Source organism: Anoplopoma fimbria, chromosome 13, assembly GCF_027596085.1.
Source record: "Anoplopoma fimbria isolate UVic2021 breed Golden Eagle Sablefish chromosome 13, Afim_UVic_2022, whole genome shotgun sequence".
Taxonomy (NCBI): Eukaryota; Metazoa; Chordata; class Actinopteri; order Perciformes; family Anoplopomatidae; genus Anoplopoma; species Anoplopoma fimbria.
In genome coordinates, this window is record NC_072461.1 from 25387308 (window position 1) to 25408130 (window position 20823).

The following is a 20823-nucleotide window of genomic DNA, read 5'->3' on the forward strand; positions in this document are numbered from 1 at the left end:
ATATAAAAAAATATATAAAAAAAATATAATATATATATACATATTTTTTTTTTATATATATATATTTTTTTTTTTTTTTACAGTTCATGTCTGTCATTATTCAAGAGACCTGAACCACGCATATGCGCTTCAGTCTGGTGCCCACCAGGGGGCAGTAAAGCCACTCGAACGTAAACCCCCCACAAAAAAACGTCGAAGAAGAAATAAATCATCTACGTCACTTCCGGGGTCCAACACAGGTGATTATAAAAACATACGGAACCGAAACTGTTGACGGCGGCGACCAGAACTGAGACGGGATGGCCTGAAGGAGTCCTACGAGAGCCTCATCAACAGGTGAACAGCTCCATCTACATCTAAATAATAATAATAATAATAATAATAATATAATGTGACGTCACGATTATTACACGAGTCGCCGGCCGGTTAGCCACGTTAGCGTTAACGTTAGCATTAGCATTAGCTTCTCCTCCATTCATTTTGCGTGCTGTGGCTAGCTGGCTAAGCTAACTATGCTAACTCATGAAGAGAGGCTGTTTGTATTCAATGTGTTGTCTTTACAGAGAAATACACTATAAATATACAGTATGTGTAACATTAAGAGGTATAAATACACTATAAATATACAGTATGTGTAACATTAAGAGGTATAAATACACTATAAATATACAGTATGTGTAACATTAAGGGTATAAATACACTATAAATATACAGTATGTGTAACATTAAGGGTATAAATACACTATAAATATACAGTATGTGTAACATTAAGAGGTATAAATACAGTATAAATACACTATAAATATATAAGTATGTGTAACATTAAGAGTATAAATACACTATAAATATACAGTATGTGTAACATTAAGAGTATAAATACACTATAAATATACAGTATGTGTAACAATAAGAGGTATAAATACACTATAAATATACAGTATGTAACAATAAGAGTATAAATACACTATAAATATACAGTATGTGTAACATTAAGGGTATAAATATACAGTATGTGTAACAATAAGAGTATAAATACACTATAAATATACAGTATGTGTAACAATAAGAGGTATAAATACACTATAAATATACAGTATGTGTAACATTAAGGGTATAAATACACTATAAATATACAATATGTGTAACATTAAGAGGTATAAATACACTAGAAATATACAATATGTGTAACATTAAAATATACACTAGAAATATACAGTATGTGTAACAATAAGGGGTATAAATACACTAGAAATATACAGTATGTGTAACAGTAAGAGGTATAAATACACTATAAATATACAGTATGTGTAACAATAAGGGGTATAAATACACTATAAATATACAGTATGTGTAACAATAAGGGGTATAAATACACTAATCGTGCAGTATAGAGAGTACTAACAGTGCAGAATACAATGACACTAAAAACCTCTGCAATACAAATACACTGTGCAATACAATAGTTATAATAGTTTCTGTCTGTATATGTAATATTTAAGTTACTGTCGATTCTTTACTGTTTTTTACTGGGGTTTTTTTATTGCTCATTTGCTTATTTATAATACTTATTTTTGATCTTGTTTTTTTACTATGTCTCTTGTTTGCACTATCCTCTATGCTGCTGTAATCCTGTAAATTTCCCCGCTGCGGGACTAATAAAGGATTATCTTATCTTATCTTATCTTAATACAGTATGTGTATGCAGGTGCTGAGATGTATAACTTACAGTATGGAATGTATACACATGATAAGTACAAGTATTACATATGTAGTGCAGAGTGTACTTAAAAAAAAACCTTACAGTAGACATTATATTCAGATTTAACAGCTGGAGGATGATATGAATACAGTTTATATACAATATATCTGATATATACAGTATAGACAGTGGTATTATTATGAATACTCTATAGGTCAGTATGTACAATATGCACAGTGGTATAAAATGTTTGGGTATGTGAGTATATCTTTGTACTTAAGTATAGTACTTTATTAAATGTACAAAGCAACATTCCACCACTGTGTATGTTGTTGTTATGGGGGAATGAAATCAAAATATTGGAAACATTGTCATGTTTCATTGAAAAAGTATGCTAAATATTGCTATAAAGCAATCTTGAAAACTAAGCTTAGATTTACCAGGTTCTTTAAACACCTACTAGTACGCTGAAACGACAAATATACAAAGCAAAAATGTATTTGTTTATATTTGTATGATTTGGTAGAAGAAACTAGAGAGGGAGAAGCCATGGCCTGTGCCCGAGTGCCACTGGATGAGCAGCAGGTGACGGAGCCGGGCCCGCTGGGCAAAGAGCAAACACTGCCTGCTCTGGTGAGTCATATCACCTCACTTTTTACACAGAAATGCTCTCAAACAGCAGTCTGTGGCTCTCCAGGAATCCCTAGACACTGCCTCACACAAAGACCAGTTTTATGAGAGTCATACCCTGACGTTTCTGTTCCTCCTCAGCACCCGGACAGGAAGGAGGAGCGTTGTTTTGTGCCTTACAAATCCCCACCAGAAGATGGCTCTCCCGCTGAGGCGGAGGAGTTTCTGGAACATGCCAAATTCATCACGGAGGACCTGGAGTGGCTGCTTGCACTGCCCCACGACAAGTTCTGGTGTCAGGTGAGAGACTGAAAACATCTCTCTGAGCCACCAAGGTGTATGGCTGCAAGAAAAATGTAAATAAATGAAAACACACTGTAGATTAAGATTCATTTTTCTCTTTCCTTCTCTGCCTCGGTCTGTTTCCTCCACCAGGTGGTGTTTGATGAGTCTCTGCAGAAGTGCCTAGACTCGTACCTGCACCACGCTCCTCGCGGCCTCGACCTCGCCACCCTGCCCTCCTCCCCGGCGGTGGTCGACATGCAGCGCTCCGTCCACAGGGCCGTCTTCTTGACCTTCCTCCGGATGGCCACACACAAAGAGTCCAAGGTAGGAGCAGCACCCAAAAAAATGAACTCTAGAGAGGGAATCATGAGCTACTAATCACCAGAAATACCAGTTATAGTTTGAACAGTACAGTCAAATAGGTATAGTATTTGTCAATGCCACTCCTAAGTACACAGCCGTGACATACTGTTGAACCTGTTGCTTTGTGTTCGTCTTCCACAGGAGAACTTCCTCAACCCGGCTGTGTTTGGAGAAATCATCTATGAGAACTTCCTGTTTGACATTCCCAAAATCCTGGATCTCTGTGTGCTCTTTGGAAAGGGCAACAGCCAGCTGCTGCACAAGATGATAGGTGAGCTGATCTCAATCCTTATACAGTATTTCGATGACGAAAATGGAATATTTTAAAACTAAAATAAGTTGTTTTTAACCTGTGTCGTCACCCTTTTGTTAACTTTCATATTAATGTCCTTTTTTTTTTAGAGAACATCTTTACCCAGCAGCCGTCTTACTACGTCGACTTGGATGAGACGGTTCCCACTGTGTTACAGGTAAGAGCATATTTAAAAAGCGTAAGACTGAAAAAAGATGTTTTGGTTTATTTAGGTTTTCCAAAAAGTGATTTAAAGACACAAAGATGATATATTGTTTAAGGTAAATGTCTTTTGGTGAGATTATAGATTAATCTTCCTTCTCTCTCATATTCTTCTCCGTCCTCTTTCAGGTGTTCGACACCATCCTGGAAAAGTGTGGTCTCTACTGTGAGGGAGCCACCGCCATGGAGCCGCTGAAGCTGAACGCACACAAACAGCCCACTGCCATGACCATGAGCCAGCAGGTCAGACAAACACACACACATCTAGAAACATAAACACCATGCTCTGCTTAACCAAACAGGCTGTCTTCTGATTACTCAGATTAAACTTGATTGATGAAACGTCTTTAGACCTTATTTTTACAAAATGTTGAGGAGGACTTTCTGCTTTAAGCGTCATTAAACAAAAAAATCAGGCTTTCCTTTATAATGTTGGCTGATTATATGTTTTGCTATGTAAGAAATTAAAAGGTGAGCATTACTTCAAGGATTGTTATTCCATTCTTCTTTAGAAATATTGTCTCTAAAACAGAATGTCTTATATTCAATTCATAATCGAAATTAATATTGTTGTTTGTGGGTGTTTTGTGTTGGTGACAGATTATATTTCATCTGCCGCTAAAAATGACTAAAAGATGAGCAGAAATGTCCATTCACACATTGGCATTTCGGCAAATCAGAAATTGTTTATTGTGCATGTGAAAAAATACAAATATTTCACTGCCACACACTAATCATGACGGTAACAGATCGAGTGTCACGCTGCAGAGACAAGTTGTATAATTAATCAGGAGCTATTTTGATAATCAGTTAATATTTTAAGCAAAAAATGCAAAACATTTGATGCTTTTCTTGTTTGTTTTTCTCACCACAGTAAAGTGAATATTTTCAGTATTTTGGACAGAAAAGACATTTAACTTTTTATTTTAACTTGTGCTAAAAAGGTTTTAAGTTAAAGTTTAGGAAAACTGGACTGTGATATTTGGATCTGGTTTACTAACTGTGTTTTAACCACTTTTTATCTGGAATACGACCCACTGCTTCATAATATATTTACTTAATAATATATGCGTCTTCTTTTCCGTCCTAGGATCTTGTAGATCTTATTCTGTACCTGTGCGACTCCACCACCACCATCCATGCCTTCCTGGACATCTACCCTGTCGCCTGCTCCAGCTTCCACTCCCATGGTTTCCTCAGCAGGTACACAGATGAAGTAAACTGAAAGTATCGCAGGAACACTTTGGCAAAAGCTTCTCGTGATGATTTTCTTTTTGTCTCCTGGCAGACTGACCTCGTTTTATGAGACCGCTGTGCCTGACCTCGAGAAGGCGGTGAGGAAGAGAAACTTTGACGATAAAGGGTGAGTTTCTGATTAATTTAATATGTTAAAAAAGGACAAAAGATTGAGACACATTTGATGAATACCTTATTGAATGATAACCTCCCAAACCCTCCTCTAGTCTTCAGGAGGACTTGTGGAAGAGGTTGTCCCACTCCTGTCGTAAGATCGTGGAGATGGCTCACCTGCTGCTGCACCACACCTGCCTACAGCCGATCCTGGAGGGGTGAGACGTCCAAACGCTCAACGTGCATTTTAGCAGAGTCATTACACACACGCAAAGTAATATTGATTGATTTTGTTGCCTTGCAGGGGAGAAAACATACATACTTTTGCAGAGGAGCTCCTACAACATTTTACGGCTTTTTTACCCGAGAAAAGGTAAAGTTACTGCTTGAGATCAGGGGTCATCTCTGAGGCTCTGGGGGGCGGGGCTTAAAATCTCAGAAGTGTTTCTTTCTTTTTAAGTGCAAGTGTATGAAGAGGTTTGTGTGTTTGTGTTTTTTCCCTCTCAGGTTCTTGTCAGACTATGATGAGCAGTTCCCCATCGCAGACGACATCAGCCTCCTGCAGCAGGCTCTACCTGTCATGTATCCTTATCCAGCTTAAAGCAGTAACTTTCTGTGAACACACTTTATGGCCCAAACGCACTGAAAGCGTCTGACACGCACATTTTGAAGTAAAACAATTGTCCTAAATAGACGAACATGCAACAATAGTTGGTCTTTTTAGGATTTTGGAGCAGCAAATTAGGACCCAGCGACCTTTTTCTTCTGCCTTCAGTATTTCTTTAGAGAAAGCTAAACTGAATAAAGAGCCATGTTTTTTTTCCCAGAGAGGAAACTTTTTTTATTAAACAAATAAATCATTACTTTAACTTGTTTAAATGATAAAGATCTAAGACTTTTACTGTCAGTAGCAGACTATAATGTCTGTAGTATTAGGTGTTTAATGTCCTTAACCGCCTGCTCCCCTCAGTGATGAGACCAGGACGTCCTACCTGCTCCAGGGAGTGGCGAGCGCCTGGGACAGTGTGGGCCGACGGAGACCACACAGCCAGATTCAGCATCAGGGAGCAGCGGGTGGTGCTGCTGCTGCCTCCTCCGCCTCCTCATCTGGCTTTAAACCTCAGGACGCTCGTGAGCCAGAAGGAGGAGAGAGTCTGAGGGGAGCAGAGGCCATGTTGGATGTGAGTTCTCTTATTTATTATAACTAATTACTATCCTGTATGAAAAAACAAAGCATCAAATCCTCACAATTGAGACGCTGAAACCCCCTTTTTTTTTTTTTTTAAATAGCTGTAATTGTTGTTTTTAAAAATGTTAATACTAATGGAAAAAGAGGGAAGCACCAAACAACAACAAAAACCTTTACATAAATGGCATTAAACGAAACTAAATCAAACAAACTGTTTGCTGACAACAAATCTAAAACACAACAAAAAAATTAAAAACCTTAAAGGTAAGATTCAATACCAAACACACTATTAAACATTATTAAACTCAGATTAGATATGTGAGTCTTTTAGACAGAAGGTGCATGTTATGAATTTAATAATAAGTTTAGAAATAATGACTAAAGGAATAAAACTAATGGGACCAGTTTCAGCATTGGTATATTGGTCTGGCTATTTTGTCAAGGCATTAAATATGTAAATTAAGGATTTAAACAGTAAAAGTAATAGTGGAGATTCAGTGCATTACAGTCCAGATTCCTGCAGAAATAAATATCCATAATTTTCAGCTATCATTTCTTTATTGTGGGTGTCGTCTGTGTGTCCTCAGGGTGCTGGCTGTGCGGTGAGCGAGGCGGAGCTGGAGTCTCTGCTGACGTGTATCAAGGACCTGCTGCCTGATTTGGGAGAAGGCTTCCTGCTGGCATGCCTGCATCAGTACAGCTACAACTCTGAGCTGGTCATCAACAACATCCTGGAGGACCGGCTGGCCCCCAACCTGGACCAAATGGACCGGGCCATGCCAAGGTCACACACACACACACACACACGCACACTGGACGATGGTCTTTACATATAATGTTACTATTTATTTTCTGCCGTGTGGATCATGCTGTTGAGATTCTCATAAAGAAAGAACAGCTTGTTTTCCAAAAGACGGCAATCGTTTATGTTTCTTTAATTTCAAATTTGGTACAAACGTCCATTTTGGCTCTAGATTTTGGATGTCAAAGGTCACTGTTGCCTCACAAAACACATTTCTGGCTGTAACTAACACATTCATATGCTAATTATGAGAATTTTACACAATTGTCTAATAGGATAAAATTATAAAATGATGACAGTTTGGACAGACATGGATGTAAACTGAAACCTGACTGATATGAGGAGGGATTCATCTGCCAGGCGGTTATTCTAGTCACATGTTAATAGTTTAGACTGTACTTAATAATAGGGCTGTACAAAATAGTTTGAAGCTTCATGCATGACGTTGACATTTGAATTCTAAATCAACATTTGAATGCTGGGCTGCTTTTTTGTTTTGTTTTGCATATCTATTCATTCTGTTTAAACCCAGTATTTCTGCAGAGTTGCAAATGAAGATAAGGTTACACTAATATCATTTCTATAAACAGGGCTGTCCAACAGAAATCCAACGGCACAAAAAAAAACGTTTTCGTTACAGCCCTACTATGCAAATCATCAAAATGTGTTGTGCAGATCATCTGTGGTATGAAAGGAGTGGATAACACTGAAGTTAAGGGTGAATAAACCCTCTTTGACCCTTTTCTTCTTCTGTCCCCTCAGGCCGGTGAAGGAGGAGCTTCCAGAAGTTCTGAACGTCAGATCCAACGTGTTTGACGACGACGAGTTTGACGTTTTCCGCAGAGACCAGGTGGACATGTCTCGAATCTGGAAGGGCAGGAGGTAAGATCACAAAGGAGGATTTAAAAAAAAAAACAAAGAACAGGACTACTTTTATAAACTTGATTCATGTGCTTATAAAATCCTGCTCAAACTTTATAATCGAAGCCAAGAAGAACGTTCAGATGTCTTGTATTTAAATACAGTGAATCACAGGTGGGATTGTCTGAGGTCAGGTCTAATCTTGTCGCGTTTTTCTGACTCTTGCAGGAAAGGTGAGGGCGCTCGAGAGATGCTGAACGACAAGCAGCACATAGCGGAGCAGAAAGCTCGATACCAGGCCTACGAGACGGTGGTGGACGAGGTGGTCATTGAACCCGGTGATCGGGCAGAAGGCCTCGGCCTGGACGACGACTACGACGACGAGTACGACGACACGTACGACATGAGCCAAGTGGGAGCCAACGACCTGGATGGAGACAGTTTACTGAGCAGGAGGTAAATCACAGACACCCCCTTTACAACAATTATTATAACCATTTTTTTATTAACACCTACAAAAGCCTTTTTGGAAATGTTCGCCCTGTAAAATCATATTCGGTAAATCAAAAGAAAAAACAAAGAATAAGGCTTTTAGATATTGTTTCATTAAATATATTTATTTGCAAATAATACAAATTTATGCCAAGCGGATCACTAATTATTTCGCAAAAAGGAAATTTGCTAATGATAATAATTACTGTATTATAATGAACTAGAGTAACTTCCCATTTTCCAGTTCAAATAAAGTAGGTCTACTTTATTAATACAGAAAACTAGGGTTCCTAATGGATGTCTACACACATATACAGAAAAGGTGGTTAGAGGGGGTCAGACTTGTATCTGTGTTCATTATGAAGTCGAGACAGACTGAAGTAGAATTTGAAAAGCACATTTTTAATTGCGAAAGGAAATATGTTTTTCTTGTGGTGGATGCAAATTATTCAGAGTACTTCTTTTCATTTTCACTTTGTGTTTCTGTTTTGTCTGCAGGCCTTTCACGGTTCCACAGATACTGAGAAAAGGAAACAAACCCGAATTGGAGGAGGAGGGTGAAGATGAAGAGGAGGAAGAGATGCTACAGGTACTGAAAGCATTTCATAAAGGGAACGACATTACGCAGAAAAAAACATCTTAAAGCAAAATGTTAACTTTATTTTTTTAATCAGTGCTGCAGTTTACTCCATGTTTGCCAGTTGAAGCTAAATCATTTGGTGTACATACATTTCAGCCTGCTTTGTAATCCTTCAAGTTCATGTAGTCTATTTAAATGAAATGTTTAAGCTACATATGTTTCTCTTTCATGTGTTAACATGTGAATCCATTGTGTTTCAGAACAATGTGAACAGGGACCAGTTTGTTCAGGACCCGGCTCTGCTGAGAGAGAGAGCTGAGGCTAGAAGAGCTTCCATGCATCAAAGGAAAGGGTAAGAAGTGTCGAAACTCACTTTTTGAACTCTCATTCTTTCCAGCTGGGTTTCCATCCGACAAGTTTCTTCACGAGAAAAATGTATAAGTTGCAGAGCAGCTTGACATGTATGAAACTCTGAACATGTGCTTTCAGTGTTTGAGCCTGAGAACATGCAGCTCTTTGGCCCAAATGAATTTCTTTATATAGCCGATTAAAAAGATCAGTTTATTATTAAGATGTTTCTTTGACATCATTATCGGATATCATAGTCTATTTATCATGTCATTCTATGCCATTAAAAGTCATCAAAAAGTCATAATAGTTTTTCATGAAAAAAACATGTATGCATTAAAAAAATCCATAGTATGGCATGTCATGAAAACTAATGAAATCATAGTGTAGTATGTCATTAAAAAAAGACACTTTCTAGTATGTAATAAATGTCATAAGAAACAAAGCATAGTACGTCAGAGTCTAATATCTCGTGAAAAATATAGATGTATTGTGTATCATAAAAACTCATTACACTATAGCAGTTCATAAAACATTTAGTAATTTAGTATGATATAAAAAAAGTCAGTAAAAAATTGTTGTATAGTATGTCATGAAAAGTCATAGTATCTCAAAACAGTCATAGTATAGTATGTTTGACCAAATCGTCATATTGTAGTATGACTTTTTTAATCACATTTTTCATGACATACTATGCTATGACTTGAAAAATGTGACAAAACAGTCATAGTATAGAAGTTTGTAAAAAAAAAAGTGACAAAACAATCATAGTATAGTATGTCGTAAAAAATGTGACAAAGTCATAGTACAGTATGTCTTGAAACTTATAGTATATATAGTATGTTGTGAAAAATGTGACAAAAAAGCCATAGTTTAGTATGTCCAAAAAAAAGTCATATTACAGTGTCTTGAAAAATGTGACAAAACAGTCATATTGTAGTATGACTTTTTTTAAATCACATTTTTCCTGACATCCTATTCTATGACTTGAAGAAGTGTCACAGGATGTCGGTTCACCTTGTGGCTCCTTCCCTTCATCCTCTCTCATCTCTCTTCTTCTCAGCTTCCGCCCGGAGCCGCGTCCCAGTAACGTGGTGGGTCAGCCCAAAGGCCAAGGACAAAACCTGGACACATTCCTGGACCGACGCAAGAAGGAGGCCAACAAGAGCCGCGGGGCGAACCACAACCGCCGCAACATGTCCGACCGCAAGAGGAACAAAGGCATGATCCCCTCGTGACCGGCGTGACGGCCCGCTGCTCCAAAACAAAAAACAGACGGATGGCGTGAAGTCGGCTGAGGAGTGAGTCAGTGAAGGGACAGAACTGGGACTCTGGTTTGAATTCGATGTCCGTATTTGTCCCCCCGCGTCACCGTCTTTGCTCGAAGGAAAAGGCACAGAAGGTTTTGAGTTGTTGGTGAAACTTTGCTTTAGTTGACAGACTTGAAGGTCGGGCTTTTGACATCGGATGTAACAAAGCATCTTGCCATTTTTTGAGACTCTAAAACATCTGCTTTTAGTGATCGAGCCTAGAGGACGTTAAGATTTTTCTTTTTATAGCTCATTAAAAAAACAAAACAAAGTCCTGAGAGTGAGGACAAAGAATAAGATATTTTATTTTTTGCCAAGTAACAAATCAGTTTATTGACATCATCATCAAATAGACAACATAGGAATAAAAAGGAAGCAGGGTTTTTGGCAGAGACTGTTGGTTCCTTCTGTAGCTGGAAGAACAACTATCTGACCCGGTGATCAAGCCTGGACATCGTCAGTCTTTTCTCTCTCTACTCATCCTGAATGAGTAGCTCGTGTGAAAGCCGCCGCCTGCATGTAACGTTCAAGTGCAATGCGCCGTCATCCACCGCTGTCGTCCAGTCAAATCAAACTCCCAACGACGCTGCTGTGTTTGGAAGCTCGTGCTGAACGGAGGCGCCTCACGACCTCCGACATGTTGCCATGCACAGACTATTTTCTATGAAGAGAACAGATCTATCAGAGCATTTTGTAACAAACCCAAAAAAAACAAAAGCACATGTAATTGCTTTTTGGAGTTGACGTTGCAAAAATAAAAGAGAATATATAAAATAAATACAATAACACTATGTTTTTGACATCCTTCGAGTTTTGAGTGGTTTCCTTTCACAGTACGATGTGTTTGAGACGTTAAGAGATGCTTCAGAGTACGGCTGCACAGTTAGGGGTTAAAAATGTCCAATTTACATCAATCATAATAATTAATACATTAATAAAAAAATGTTTAACTGTATGTAAAAATACAGTTTGATTTTTCTATTTTAAGTCAAATTTGCTTTCTTGCCAAACGTTAAATTAGAAGATTAATATCACTCATGTCTGCACATTAATTTGAAGCACAAATGTCACTGCACCAGATTCAAGATGTTGTGTTCAAGTGCAAAATGTAATCGATTAGGGGATTACCTGTTTAGCCGTACGTCAGAAGAAGACATGTTTTATCAAATGATGTATGAGATGAACTTCTGTTGGGACAATTCTTATCTGTTTGACTATAAGAGCATAACTGTTTCTGACTTTTCCACACACACCTTCTAAAAGGAAATCTAGATAAGTACAGATAAATGTAATCAAAAAGAATCTCTGGAAAATGTTTGACATCTCTATCAATAAAAGTTTAAAACTGCAACAAATTAAGCTACTGTAACATACACAGCTAAAAGTATAATTAAGATGAGTTTGTAGTTTCTTTCACTCTAATGTTTAGTCATATAAGGCATATAAAGGACAAGTGCAAACACTTTTTCCACATCTGCTACCAGCTGTAGCACATTTACAACTACAGAACCTCAACAACTAGCATTAAATAGCAAACTATGAGTTTGGACAGGAGATAAAATCACGTTTTAACTCTGTTATTAAGTTGGTTATTGACATCATTTGTACCTAAAGTGACATTGAGACAGACCAGGAGATCAATACGTCCCTCGTTAAACCATAAAGCTTTGAATGTTCATGCAGGAACATTTGACTCGGGAGTAAAAAATTGACTTTCTCTGCTGTTTGTGTGAAGTCACATTGAGCACAAACACCCTCATGAGTCACGTCCTCACTGCTGTAAATCACACATGAAAAGAAAATATTTAAATTAAAAGTGTACAGTAACATGATCCCAGGAAGAAGTACTGTTTACACACAACAGTACCAGTACCAGTACTTCACAGTATTGTGTTCACGCTACGACTGTGTGTCTGTGAGATTTGCTGCATCCAACCCCGGAAGGTCAGAAGTCAGATGTCAGAATCTGATGGCCGACCGGCTGCTGAGATGAGTTTATATTTGTTTCCTTGTCCCGTTTGCTGATAGGAGGAAGCGGCGAGGTCATAAAAAGGTCATAGGTCACTGAGCGAGGGACGAGAGTTGAATCCCAGAGCTGGAGGAGTCGGAGGCGAACGTTAACTGTCTCTGCGGACGCTTCCTGGAGAGATTTGAAGAAGAAAGACGTTTGAATGTAGAGCTGAAACAATGAAATTCCTGATGATCCAAAGAGTTATAAATCAGCAACAAAATGTATATAACTTTTTCTAATGTAATACTAGAAAATACTTTCTTGTGAGTCTTACTATAACTTTTTTAATTTTTCACATTATACTATACATATGCTATGAATTTATATTATGACTTTTTTGTCACATTTTTCACGACATACTATATTATGACTTTTTTGTCACGTTTCACGACATACTATATTATGACTTTTTTGAATGAAATTTCCACGACAAACTATATTATGACTTTTTTGTGATATTTTTTCACGACAAACTATATTATTACTTTTTTTCATATTTTTCACGACATACTATATTATGACTTTTTTGTCATGTTTTTCACAAAAAAGTAAAAAATAAAGTGCCATTACAAATATCGAGAAAGTCTTACAATAGTATGTGGTAATACATTCTTAAAAATATCACTGTATAGTATGTCATAACAAATAATAAAAAAGTAATAATCATAATAATAAAAATGTAAAGAAAAAGTCATAACATGCTATGAATTAGGGGTGTGGACTCTTTAAATAGCCACAGCCGTGCGTAGCAGCCACGTGTAATGACATCTGCTCTGGTGCTGTTGGAGAACCTCACTGATGCGGCACAGTCGATGAAATAACACTTCTTCATTGATGTTCTTCTCTTTGCCAGGCCTAATGAGTGGCAGAGCTGTCACAACTATCGATATTCAAATCGTTGTTTGTGTGCATCAGTAAAACCGAACTCACCGAGGATGCTGCGTTTGCACAGAGGACAGGTGTGATGCAGCAGCAGCCAGGGGTCGACACAGTCTCTGTGATACTCATGAAGACACGGCAGCACCCGTAGACACTGAGACAACAACACCAGACACACCAACAGCTGATATCATTTCACTGCAGAATCAACTCTCCTGCACAAAGACCGTCAGTAACTGTTTCAAAATCTTAAAATATGACGAAAGAAGGGACCAGAGAAACCAAACTTCTGGCAGGATCTAAATGTGTATTTTCAAACGGTATTACCACTTCTCCACTTGCCTGACGGGATTCAACCAGGGAATCTATACAGCCAAGTGTAACTCAGAGAGCGGATGTATGTGGGAGTGTTGTCTGACCTGGTTGTTGTTGAACGGCTCCAGACAGACTGCACAGTTGTCCGCCTCCACCGGCTGGGACGGGTCACACCACGGTTTGGGCTGACGATACGTTTTGGTCTTCAGAGACAACATTCTCTTCAGGACGTCCTGTTTAGGAAAGAGCTGAAGAACACAACACAGCAGAACTTCACATAACATGTTATTAAAATTGGGACAGGAGAGGTTTTACAGTACAGAATATACGATCTGAGTGCAATATTTACTATATTTATTTTCTGTTACACTTGATGATCTTGTTTACTTTCAACCTAAGATTGTGTCCACATGAATTCTCCCAGGATCAATAAAGTCCTATCTTAACAAATAAAATAATATATTTGTTGATTCCATTTCATTAATAAACTGAATTTGCAAAGTAACTAAAGTTTGTAATAAATTCAGTGGAGTAAAAACATTCCACCACTGTGTATGTTGCTGGACTGAGTGAGAAAACCTATTTATGGGGGAATTAAATCTAAATATATGAGACATATTAGAGACATCAGTAAAGACAGAGTTTACCTCCAGGTCGTCGTTCCGCTGATGGTCCTGGTTCTGCCAGCGAGCCTGAACAATGACTCCGGTGCTGAGGATCAGAGCCACCAGGAGGACAGTGTCCCACAGCTGCTGCAGGTACTTCTACAGATTCACAGGTAAGAGCAACAGTATTTTACTATCTTTACTGTTCATCCAACATATCATGATCCACTGCTATATTGGCGTTTAAAATGCATACTCTGCTCAATAAAACTTAGCTGCGTATCAAATCAAGTGCGCTGTGTGTGCACCCTACAGAAGCAGCCAGAGTAGAAGATTATTGTACTGTATATCGCTCGTCTGCTCTCTGTTGTACACGAGCAATAGGAAAATGCACTGATTCAGGTGAGGAGGAACCTTGTTTTAAGTCTTATTTTGATGCAAATATTACAATTAACAGAACTAAAAGATAAAAAAGTGAAAGTGAATAGAGTGTTCTGATCATTTAACTTTGGGTAAAAAGTATGGGTAGCATTTTATGTTGCTTTTAGGAGAGGCACTGTGATTAAGGACCGGTCTTCATTTTATGCAGAAGTTTGTACATCATCAGGAATGTAGAACAACATGGACGTGCAAGTGATGCTCTGTTTATTTAAATGTGAAAGTATAATACAAATGCTTTGTCGTTATTTTTTATTTGGATCAAAATAATCATGTTTATTATTTTGACCATATTTTTTAATTTTGGCAGCAATAATTAAGTAAAAATGCAAATGAGCGGCTGCTTAAGCACCAGACTTAGTTATACATTTAAACTAAATTTAGACTGAAAATAGTATTTCTACAATGTGATTTATATCTTGATTGTTGTAATATTGTATATCAAACCATATATTTTTTTCTATAATATTCAAAATAAACACATAGTTTAACTATAATAATGATACAATTTGATATGATTACAGTTTAAGGGATTCTTTAGAGAGAACAGGAGTAGTACTCAGACCCCTACCTGGACCTGAGAGCTGGTCTCTCCCGTGCAGATGACCCCCTGCCACTCTCCGTAGCGGCCTCCTCTCGACCTCCCGCAGCTGGACCACAGCGTGAGCGTGGCTCCCTGCCCGAACACACAGCAGCATGCGCTCACTGTCAGCTCAGCCTGTCATCTGTTCACTCACTATGGAGGGTGCTAACAACTGAGAAACGCACTGTCAGCGGATACACTGAGGAGCTCACCAGGTTGTCCTGCAGGATCGTCTTGTATGTGATCTTTGCTGTCGCTTGAAGACCCCTGTAGAGAGAGAACCGACATTTAGTGCAAATAGAGATTCTCCATCACTACATTTACACATAATAACCAGATTAATGACAAGAGTTTATATGTTTTCTATCTATGATTATTCATGTATGAAAGCTTGTGTAATGGATTACATGATTTTGGCTTTTTGTTTAACAATGTTCTTATATATATATACAGCACCAGTCAAAAGTTTGGACACACCTTCTCATTCAACTACTTTGAAGAATCTAAAATATAAAACATATTCTGGTTTGTTGAGCATTTGTTTGTTTACCACATAATTCCATATGTGTTCCTTCATAGTTTGGATGTCTTCAATATTAATCTACAATGTAGAAAAAAATAAAAAAAATAAAGAAAAAACAATGAATGAGAAGGTGTGTCCAAACTTTTGACTGGTACTGTATATATATAAATATATAAAACATAGATTCTGTGAATTTATATTTATGTTTACACATGTATATGTACACATATAAACATACACACTATATATGATAAATAAATATTATATAAATATGTTTATATTATATTGAAAATATTACATGTATGTAAATACATCTTCCTACAAAATACACCCACACATATATATACATAAAATAAATGTATATTATATTTATGTATTCTTATGCCACAAATAAATATTATATTATAATATATTATAAATATATATATACATTATATATGTTTTATATATATGTTAATAAATATATCTTCCTACAAAAAACATGTTTAATTTATTTAACCAAATCTTTTCATCATGACAGATCGACGCTGTGTTAACACAAGTAGCTAGCCACACAAAATTAACAATGTTCAATATATATAATTTCAAGCAGGAAATATCAGATCGAAGAATAAGTTAAAAACACTTAACTTAATACAGACAAAAATCAAAGAGTAGTGAGGTACAGTGCATAGTTAGAGGAGAATTATTGCCTTAAAATGATTATTGTTGAATTACTAGTGTGGACTACTAGCATGAATGATCTGTTGCTCTTTATCTGCAATATGAGGGAAAGGTGTTTGTGAAAGAATCTGTTTCCACGTTGGCAGTAATAAATAATAATGTGTTCTGTACCTGAGCAGAGCTCCGATCAGCTTGGTGACATTTTCAGACGTCTGGATCACAATGATGGGCTTGGACAGCACCTGAGACAGATCCATCTGCAACAGAAACAACAGAAACAGACACTAGGTTATTAATATGACTTGGACAAACTGGATATTTCGAGCCAAATTCAATATAATCCTTAATCTCTTCTTAATAAAGTGCCCTTAATTCTGTTTGTTCTGATGTTTAAATTCATTAGTACATCAATAACACACCAATGGACAGACATTAGGATGAAATGAAAAATAGGAAAAGAGCTGCTGACTGAGTTTGGGGTGCTTTACCTCGGTGACAGTTTTTTGGTTGAGAGCCAGAATGATCAGCGCAGATGCTCCGAGGACCAACGCTCGCTTCATCTTTAACAAAGAGGATGCATGTTAAGTGTGTTGTATAAATCCATATCAGCGTGAACAACATTCACAACAGGTTTAGAGTAAGTTGAATGTCTTACTTTATTGACCATAGCATCAGTGAAGGACTCCTGGTTTCCTGTGGAGGCTTTGTTGTCGTCCACCTCCAAAGGTACCACCCCGATCCACAGCTCCTGCTCATTGGTGTCGTCCTCTCTCTTCACTCCGCTCACCTGGGTCTCCTCATCCTCTTGAACCTGAGGACGGAAAACAAGGTGAACATTTGTAATTAAAGCTGCCTTGCTAAGGGGCTTCCTAAAAAGTGACAAGTGGAAAATTGTTTACTATTCCTTCATTTCAAACAAAACTTAATTCACTTCATTATATCAAAAACTAAATTCAAACCTTACAATAACAGTATGCAAGCTGCCCACCATTTTTTTTAATCTATTATATCCCACATCCCTGTTTACATCCTACTGGAAATCATGATTTTTGTAAATTGACTGTCGTATATACACGCTTTTTTCTGAATGGTTTTAGATGAATATGTATATTTAAATGACATATGGGTTGATATCACGTTGTTGAAAACTTTGGGTGAATTGACTATTTGTCAGGAAGAGTAGAGGGCATTAATGTGGGCTCTTGTATAATTTTTTGGCAACATTTTTGCCATTTTAAGACTACCTTATTAATCTAAAATTCAAAGAATAAAGGGTAATGACAGCAATCAATAGTTGCAGTCCTGGTGCTATAACATCTTGCAGTTATTTACCCAAAAATTGCCATTTTATTAACCATCCAGAAGAAAGAATGTGCAAATTTGACCATGCATGATAGAAAAAAAACTTTGCACATTTGACCATGCATGATAGAAGATTTTTTTTTGCAAATTTGACCATAAATGATAGAAAAAAAAATGCAAATTTGACCATAAATGATAGAAAAAAATGCAAATTTGACCATAAATGATAGAAGACAAAATAAATGCACATTTGACCATGCATGATAGAAAAAGAACTTTGCACATTTGACCATGCATGATAGAATTTCTTTTTGCAAATTTGACCATAAATGATAGAAAAAAAAATGTGATAATTTGACCATAAATAGAAGAAAAAAAAATTTGACCATGATAGAAGGAAAAAATGCACATTTGACCATGCATGATAGAAAATAAAAATGCACATTTGACCATGCATGATAGAAAATAAATGCACATTTGACCATGCATGATAGAAAATAAATGCACATTTGACCATGCATGATAGAATTTGCAAATTTGGCCATGCATGACAGAAAAAGAAATGCACATTTGACCATAAATGAAAAAATGAAAATTTGCACATTTGACCATAAATGATAGAAAAATAAATTGCAAATTTGACCATGCATTATAGAAAAAAATGCACATTTGACCATGCATGATAGAAAATAAATGCACATTTGAAAAATGCACATTTGACCATGCATTATAGAAAATAAATGCACATTGACCATGCATGATAGAAAATAAATGCACATTTGACCATGCATGATAGAAAAAAATTGAAAATTTTTAGAAAAATAAATGATAGAAAAATAAATGCACATTTGACCTTTCTATTGAAAAAAAATGCACATTTGACCATGCATGATAGAAGAAAAAATGTGCACATTTGACCATGCATGATAGAAAATAAATGCACATTTGACCTTTCTATTGAAAATAAATGCACATGTGACCATGCATGATAGAAGAATAAATGCACATGTGACCATGCATGATAGAATTTATTTTTGCAAATTTGACCATAAATGATAGAAAAATAAATGATAGAAAAATAAATGCACATTTGACCATACATGATAGAAAATAAATGCACATTTGAAAAGATGTACACATTTGACCATACATTATAGAAGAAAATAAATGTGCAAATCTGACCATGCATGACAGAAAAAAATAAATGCACATTTGACCTTTCTATTGAAAAAAAATGCACATTTGACCATGCATGATAGAAGATAAATGCACATGTGACCATGCATGATAGAATATTTTTTATGCACATGTGACCATGCATGATAGAGAATAAATGTGATGCATGACCCCCCTCTGACCGACCCACCAGCACCAGCTCTCCCTGCAGCTGTTCTCGGCCCTCGGAGCTCCTGCTGCCCCTCCCGGCCTCCACCACCTCCCCCTGGAGCAGAGCGCTGACAGCGGGCCTCTGCTCCAGGAACACCTCCACCAGAGCGACCTGCTCCGCCGCCACCTGCAGCCCCGGCCCCCGCAGCAGGACGAGCGGCAGCGTGGCCCAGAAACTGCACCAGCAGCGCGGTGAAGCCATGGCCTCTGAGAATGTAAACAACGACGCGCAACTTCCGGTCCGGACCGGAAGTAGCGGGGTGATCACCATCTTGTGCAAAGATACAGACGCATTACCAGAAATAAATCAAATTATTTAATTAATTAATAACATTTTATGAAATTGTTACTGTATTCACACTGAAATACATTAAAAAAAATTATAACAATTTAAAATTATTTTTTTTCACCGTTGAGCCGTTGAGTTTCTACAACCAAAGACGAATGTATCGATTTGAGAGAGTACCGTTCCACACTTCCTACTTCGACTTAAAGCCGCCATTCAGACCCGCTATAAATACAGCTGGAGCGGTGTTTAAAACATTGAGAGCGGTGTTTAATGTGTATTAACACGAGGATTACTTAATGTCACTGTTATAGTCTGATAGTTTGTGTCAGTGAGCTTTTAAAATCGAGAAATCAAACTATCTGTAGTTCTACCTGTTCCGTTTTGCACATGCGCACTGTGACACTATCTTGTCGTCTAGTATCTTTGAAAATTTGGCTTAACTGTGAATATATACATATATTATTATTTAAGAGTAGTATTAGTAGATAATGGAAACAACTCAATTGCTGAATAATAAAAATTTAAAAAAAAATTAAAAATAATTGTTGTACAATATGTTGTATTTGCGCATGTGCGACATTCTCGGATTAAAACCAAAGATTGTCTATTGTCTTGAATTGGTGATGAATCACTCCACTCCACTTTAAATCTGATTTATTTTTTATTTTTTTATTATTATTATATTCCTTTATTGATCCCCATGGGGGAAATTTGACCTTAAATGATAGAAGAAAAAATTTGCAAATTTGACCATAAATGATAGAAGACAAATAATGCAAATCTACACAGACAATAAATACACATACTATACAACTACACAGACAATAAATACACATACTATACAACTACACAGACAATAAATACACATACTATACAACTACACAGACAATAAATACACATACTATACAACTACACAGACAATAAATACACATACTATACAACAAAATAAAGATAGAACAGGAATAAAAATGTACAGTATATAGAACAGGAATAAAAATGTACAGTATATGTCCAGTGATTTGATTTATAACAATATCCAGCAGCTGGTGGGAGCGCAGTTATTATTTTATTTAAAATAAGTACAATAAAAATCTGTTTTATGTTTTTGATTGTTGTTTTGTGTGTTTGGTGCTCCTTTAAAATAAATATATTTAAAATATATTTATTTGAATAAATACCAACTACCATTCAGCAAGTTAAATTGTAGAATAATGATAAATAACAGCAACACTTGAGGATGTGTTATGGCATGCATTAACCCAGAATTGTATTAGATGCCACTAAAACTTCACTGTTTTTCTGATGCCAGCAGGTGGGGCTTTACTGTCAAAGCTTCAATCTCTTTTAATGCTAACATTAATAAAGAAAATCTGTTTAAATGACAAACTGAGTACATTTTATCAATT

General features: G+C 36.8%; 2 protein-coding genes across 3 annotated transcripts; one reads left to right on the forward strand and one right to left on the reverse strand.

The window, feature by feature from the left end:
• The first annotated feature begins 248 nt into the window (after positions 1-248).
• ascc2 (activating signal cointegrator 1 complex subunit 2) lies at positions 249-11140 on the forward strand. Of its 2 annotated transcripts, XM_054611101.1 has the most exons (19): positions 249-336; positions 2226-2332; positions 2471-2629; positions 2765-2938; positions 3119-3248; positions 3380-3447; positions 3621-3734; positions 4582-4694; positions 4780-4854; positions 4955-5059; positions 5146-5214; positions 5349-5423; positions 5812-6022; positions 6618-6814; positions 7595-7714; positions 7922-8149; positions 8684-8774; positions 9026-9117; positions 10177-11140. In XM_054611101.1, the coding sequence occupies exons 2-19, from the start codon at positions 2249-2251 to the stop codon at positions 10349-10351; spliced, it is 2280 nt and encodes a 759-aa protein (XP_054467076.1). In that variant the 5' UTR covers positions 249-336; positions 2226-2248; the 3' UTR covers positions 10352-11140. The 2 variants fall into 2 exon arrangements, with proteins under 2 accessions (XP_054467076.1, XP_054467077.1); XM_054611102.1 differs by lacking the exon at positions 2226-2332 and having other exon boundaries at positions 253-336.
• A 94-nt stretch (positions 11141-11234) lies between these two features.
• Positions 11235-19330, reverse strand: rnf215 (ring finger protein 215). Its single transcript, XM_054611103.1, has 10 exons — positions 19109-19330; positions 17096-17251; positions 16929-17000; positions 16612-16697; positions 15467-15521; positions 15243-15347; positions 14276-14392; positions 13733-13876; positions 13365-13467; positions 11235-12563 (listed from the first exon to the last, which is right to left on the reverse strand). Exons 1-10 carry the CDS (start codon positions 19328-19330, stop codon positions 12541-12543), a joined length of 1083 nt encoding a protein of 360 aa, XP_054467078.1. The 3' UTR covers positions 11235-12540.
• Between the last annotated feature and the right edge of the window lie 1493 nt (positions 19331-20823).

Excerpts from the sequence above, each read along its gene's own strand:
- ascc2 (XM_054611101.1), top strand. The coding sequence starts at position 2,249 with ATGGCCTGTGCCCGAGTGCCACTGGATGAGCAGCAGGTGACGGAGCCG. Across the intron at positions 2,630-2,764 it reads ACGACAAGTTCTGGTGTCAG|GTGGTGTTTGATGAGTCTCT; the intron begins GTGAGAGACTGA and ends TTCCTCCACCAG. Across the intron at positions 3,249-3,379 it reads GCTGCTGCACAAGATGATAG|AGAACATCTTTACCCAGCAG; the intron begins GTGAGCTGATCT and ends TTTTTTTTTTAG.
- rnf215 (XM_054611103.1), bottom strand. The coding sequence starts at position 19,330 with ATGGCTTCACCGCGCTGCTGGTGCAGTTTCTGGGCCACGCTGCCGCTC. Across the intron at positions 15,348-15,466 it reads CGATCCTGCAGGACAACCTG|GGAGCCACGCTCACGCTGTG; the intron begins GTGAGCTCCTCA and ends GTGTTCGGGCAG. Across the intron at positions 12,564-13,364 it reads GTGCAAACGCAGCATCCTCG|GAAGCGTCCGCAGAGACAGT; the intron begins GTGAGTTCGGTT and ends AAATCTCTCCAG.